The sequence below is a fragment of the Notolabrus celidotus genome, chromosome 5 (assembly GCF_009762535.1).
Source record: "Notolabrus celidotus isolate fNotCel1 chromosome 5, fNotCel1.pri, whole genome shotgun sequence".
NCBI classification, from domain to species: Eukaryota; Metazoa; Chordata; class Actinopteri; order Labriformes; family Labridae; genus Notolabrus; species Notolabrus celidotus.
The window spans coordinates 17,533,999-17,539,998 of NC_048276.1; the positions used below are offsets into that span (position 1 = coordinate 17,533,999).

The following is a 6,000-nucleotide window of genomic DNA, read 5'->3' on the forward strand; positions in this document are numbered from 1 at the left end:
ATGATGTTCATAAAGGCTTGTGCTGTAATTCACACTGTTACATTACAAGACCTAGGCATGAGCTGATTTATTAAAACGTTAAATCTTTCACCCTTCTTTCTGTCAGGGGAGCAGCTGCAGATAGGGATGGTCACCTGCTGGAGTTATTTTGAAATCTGATTGATTTGGCCCCATTCAATAAATTGGCTGATTAAGAAGATTATGTGAATGGAAATGTGGGCCAGTTTGCGTTTAGAGGGGTGAATTAAAGAAGTAGGCTTATAGGCCGAGGGGCCACAGCAGTGTAGACTCGTACATGTAGCTGCTTCCCCATGGCGTAATCAATCGATCTCCGGCTGATTAAGCCTATCATCTAGACATCGGCTGAGCCCACTGAAGCCCACTGCGGGGTGTCATGTCAGGATCACATCATTAGTCGCCCTTTTTTTTTTAAATCCCTAAAGTATTGCCCCATTATTTGTAATATCTGGAGTAGGCTACGTTTCACAAAAGGCTTGCTAGAGTGCACGCGCATGTTTTCACGCTCGCGCGCGCAACAGCGCCGTCTATTAGAGCCTATATCGGCAGCAATGCCCCTAATAAGTAGGCCTGGGTACCCCGTTAATGCGATTTGCCACATCTCAGCCCTTTTATTGACCGGTAATCACGTCTGCTGGTGTGAAAGGTTTTTCCAGGAGAGGTTTTTCTTACCTTTGAACAAAGCATACGAAGGACAAAGCCGCCAGAGCAGAGAAAATTCCACATAATTTATCTTCTTGACGACCCAACATCTCCACAAATCCTTAGATATAGTTTCTATAATCCAACCAGTCCAGTGGTCCTCCAGAAAACGCACAAAGTAAAAAGTGGCAATTAAAAAAGATAATTGCCTTTGAAAAATGTCGACTAAACTAAGCCTACATGTACGCATGCGATGTCTTCATTAAAAGAGGCTTCTGGATTCTTTAAATCTGGTCTAATTGGCCCCCACTGTTTTCCCTCAGCTATGGAAATCCGTGCAGGTCACAGAGCCCCTCGACCAGCACCAGGAGATCAGACATCTTCGCTCAAAAACAGCATACACAATACTTTTAAAAGTGATGACAAGTGTTCCTCCCCTCAAAAACACAAATACTGGCATGAATGAGTGAGCAGCAGCCTCCCGGTGATCAAATCGGTGGATGAAATTTCCCGGTCCAAATCTGCAGAAGAGGCATGGTTCCAGCGACGCTCCGGCGCCAGACTATTCCACACCGTGATGTTGTTCACAGATATTTGTTGTTGGGGCTGGAAACGCTGCTCGGCTGGAGGGGAGCGGTGGGTTTAAAGAAGAAAAAAAAGAAAAATGAAAGCTCGATTCCTTGTTTTTTGTGCCCCCGTTGCCGCTTTTTCTGCTGCTACTGTTGCTGCTGATGATGTAGATCAGCGCAAAGTCACTGAGGGGAAAATGCACATTGAAAAAGCAGTGGGTAATATCTGATGCAGACGTCAGAGCAGGCTATATCACTCCTCTGCTGGAAAAAAATTACATGCCGAGAAAATATGGATGGCCCCTGGTACGCCAAAGCATCTTAAGGTCAGGTTTCATATCAAAAAGATGCAAACCTCTGAGAAAAGTCCCTCTGTCTCCGCTGTCCAGCGCTAAATGGCGTTACGACACGTTAATGTGCCACGCGCGTCTCCTCCGCCAAACAATTCAACAAATGACACAGAATCAACAGTCCGAAGACCTATCATGCGGAAATCTCGCCTCTTTTTTCCTTTTCTCTTTTCCAGTTCTCAGTTGAAATTAAAATAATGTTCTTTCGGAGTGGGGGAAAAGGAGGGGGGACACCTAAGGTGAATTCCTTAGCGACAGCCTGTTCACGCGCTGCTGAATTGTCTGTCTTTTTCTCTGGAGCACATTAGGATGCTGGGAGTGTGTGTACCGGTGTGTTTTTAAGGCTTTTCTTTGACTTTGGAAAATTTTCGAAACACACACTCACTCATTCAGAGAGTAAGAGAGACGCGCATGGAGTCATGCATACAGGCACACGCGCGCAAACAGCAGGAACACTGTGTTTTTTTCTGTTAATTTAATTTCTAATCATGAATTAAAGTCTCCCTCTTTTTGTGTTGCGAAACATATACATCCTTAGCGGAAAACTGCTTCAGCGCACATCACAATTCAAGAAATCACACACAAGCTTGTGTTTTATACAGAGGAGGAGGAGAAGAGGTTTTCTTCAGGGATCTCTGTGCTGTCCAGTTGCTAAGCAACCTCATCCAGCACTGATGCAGTTGTGGTGAAGGCTCTGCGCAAAGACTCATTTAAAGGAGCAGACCCAGTGCTGTCACCGCTGTGCTGTCAGTGGGACAAAAGCACACAGCAGCTCATGTACCATGGAGCAATATCTGTTAGAACAGTGAGGGGGGAAACATTTATAACACGGATGTAAAAGAAATGTGGCTTGTCAGGGGTTTCACACTCTTTTCCTCTTTTGCTTCATCATCATTGTCCTCCTTCTCCTCCTCACCATCATCATCATCATCATTATTGTCAGGGCCACAGGCACTGTGAGAAGTCAGAGTGTCAGTCTGCAGCCTGAGTTCAGTTTGAAACATGTTCATATCGGCAGACATCTGTTGCATATTCTCTGCTGGCCTCCAAACCCAGAAATGAGCAAGACTCAGTTTGCCCCTCCCACAGGTGATGTCACGGCTCTCAACAACGAGGATGTGGAGCAAAGAAGAAGAAAAAGTGATGATTGTGTTTGATTGTTGGTCTGGTTTGGCCAATTTTGTCACCATAACTTGCATTACAGTGTTTGAGTTGGTGCTTTTATTAAATATGACCTGATACTGCAAGAATTGTACAGTTACATGACCTTCAATAGATAAACTGACCTGCCAATTGTCAGACTTGTTTAATAATCAAATAACTTATACACACATATATTAAAGCTCCTGTCAGGAATTTTCTTATAGTTTTTTGTTTTTTTAAGTCCAACTGCTTTCTTTTTACAAATGTACAACTCATTGTGATTGTTCTCCACAGTCAAAGTAATGAAAGGCACTTCTGTTTTTTGAGCTGGAAATCCCTTTGTCTGACAGACCACGAGGAATCTGTTACAGACATTAAAAATAAACAAAATGTAAAAGTCAAAATTCTAGTTGATGTTCTTGCTGGCCTTTGGTAGATCACATTGAGGCAGCACTCTCAATTCAGTTTGTTTCCTAACCACATCAAAAATATTCAGAGGAGCTGTACCTTCACATTTGTGCTTTGGCTTGTCAGTAATCTTTGATGAAATGTGCTCTATTACCTCAACTAACCTGACTTCATGTGGATATGTTAAATACAGTGGCGATGCAGTCATTACATACTGCAGATTAAAGGGCAGCACCACAACTGACCATGACCTGGCACCCCAGGGTGAGCAATTAAGTGCACTTGATCTGCAGACACAGGCTGATCTTCACGGTTCATATGTTACATCACAGGAGTCAGAAGTTCACCAGCTTTCAGAGCTGGATGGCAGTGAATCTATTGTAAATGATCAGAAACTTCATTAATTCAGCTGATTTCAAAAGTCTACTTGAGACGATATTTTGAATTTTCTGGGGAAAAAAAATCTCTGAGTGGTAGACGTCCACTTACGAGCCAAAGAAGATCCTGAATTAGTTACTGTTGAAAGTTCAACCAAGCCAAGAGTTAGTTAGTCAGAGTTAGGTAAGTTAACTCCACTTGTGGCTAATTCAGTAGAGTGGAAGGACACAAAGAGATTAAAGTTGTCTAAACATAAATTTAATAAAAAAACAATATACTCTCGTCTGTGAACGTACCTCTAGCCTGAGTCACATCAGATGCATTTACATCACCAACTGGAGTTGTTCAAGAATAACAACCATCGAGATCCTTGGCGAATAGCAAAGTCAAACTAAGTCTTATTGTTTTTAAATCTGCAACAAAACTGACGCACTCATCTTCATGGTATCATGGTATCTCAAAAACCGTACTTGGTCTGGTCTGCTTACCCTTTGAGTGTCCGTCTGAAGTTAAACCACACAGGCAGACACAATTCATTAGAAAACAATACATTTTTCTTAAATGTCTGAAATTTTCTGAGCAATGTATGATTCAAAGGTCCAGATTCATGCTTTATATGCAGTTATGAAGCTTAATATGTACTTATATGTTATTGTTAGATTTATTGTTTCCAAATACCATGATTTTTGCTTTATTTAAAGTAAACGATAATTTGTTTTTGTCAAACCATATTTTCAATTTGCAGATCTCCAAGGTGATTAAATCAAAAAGTTGCTGGAAATCTTCACCAGAAACTAAAAAGTTTGTGTCATCAGCAAAAAGTATTATTTTAAATACCTAAGAAACTTTGCATATGTCATTGATATAGAAAATAAAAAATGTAGGTCCCAACACAGACCCCTGGGGGACACCACAAGCTATGTCCAAACATCTGGACTCAAACTGTCCCATCTTCACAAACTGTTGCCTGTTTTTAAAATAGCTTCTTACCCAATTCAAAACTACTCCCCTGATCCCGTACCATTCCAGTTTATAGATTCATATTTCATGATTTATTGTGTCAAATGCTTCCTTTAGATCGATGAATACCCCAGCAGTTATCTTTTTTTGTCCATGGAGTTAGTGATTTCTTCAATGAGTTCATTTAAAGCCAGTGATGTTGACCAATTTGATCTGAAGCCATATTGACTGTCAGAGAGTAAATGGTTTTTGTCTATGGATTTGTCTAATCTCTTATTGAAGAGCTTTTCTAGGATTTTTGAATAATGTGGAAGAAGAGAAACAGGCCTATAATTTGTGCAGTGGTGTTTGTCTCCAGTTTTGAACATCGGTATGACTTTAACCATTTTCATTTTATTTGGAAATTGTCCTGTTTGAAATAGTAAGTTAAGGATGTGAGTTAGAGGTTTAGAAATCCCCTCAGTAACATTTTTTACTATTTTAATATCTATATCGTAACTATCACTTGATGTTTTGTTTTTACCTTTACTAATAATATCTATTACCTATTTTTCCTCTACTGCTTTGAGAAACATTGAAAAAGTATTTCTTTCCATAAGATGATCATTTCCATGCTCACGTTTCCGGATCAGGGATTTTTTCTGCTAAGTTACGTCCAACACCCACAAAAAAAATCATTTAAATGTATTGACAATTTCATCCATGTTATACATGTTCTTATAATTTTCAATAAAATAATGAGGGTAATTGACCTGTCTAGAGCCATTTCTGATAATGCTGTTTAATATATTCCATATACCTTTAATATTATTTGTATTATTTTCTAATATTTTATTATAATATTCCTTTTTATATAGTCTCATAATATTAGTTAACTTGTTTTTATATTTCTTGTATTTATTTCTGCCTCTTTAGTGTCACATTGATGAAATAGGAAGGGTGGTGTTGCATTTTTAAGCTTAGGGTAGGGTCCAGAGCCAATTTTCATAACCCTGAAGAATATCTAGTTTAACCCTGACAATTCTTTACATTCCCAATCTTTGGAGAAATATTGTGTTCCTGTACCCCTATGAACCTACGTTACTAGAGGGTATTGACATTCAAATCTGCAGTGGATACTTAACCTAACCAGTAGCCTACTGGACTGGTTTTCTTGATGGGATTCATCTATTTAAATGCAAATTATTCACCAAGCAGTCTAAGAATGAACTAACCCGAAATATTCTTGTGGTCTAATCAGCCGGTTCATGCATATGTGCCAAGGTAACATTAAATATGTGCTTGGTAATGGCTGAACAAGCACATTTGTCCATACATGTATTCTTTAATAGCAGGCTATTTTCCACAGTTTATAATGGTGAGAGCCAGAGTAGAGCACTGTTAGTATGGTAAAGATAAGGAATGTAATATGGAGTTAACATGTGTGACAGCTTGCTACATGGATCCCTTCTTTTTCTGAGCATGCTCAGTCTGTATTTTCACTCCCACTTGCAATAGTGATCCCATTCACATCATTCCCTGATTATTGCAAT

The 6,000-nt window shown here is 39.6% G+C and overlaps 1 protein-coding gene across 1 annotated transcript in view; it reads right to left on the bottom strand.

Annotated features, from left to right (window-relative positions):
* gabrb4 (gamma-aminobutyric acid type A receptor subunit beta4) overlaps positions 1-1,242 on the bottom strand; it is a 69,010-nt gene extending 67,768 nt beyond the window's left edge. The window contains 1 exon segment of the mRNA XM_034683509.1: positions 691-1,242. Within this exon segment, the coding sequence (XP_034539400.1) occupies positions 691-770 (80 nt within the window). The 5' untranslated portion in view covers positions 771-1,242.
* Positions 1,243-6,000: the final 4,758 nt, after the last annotated feature.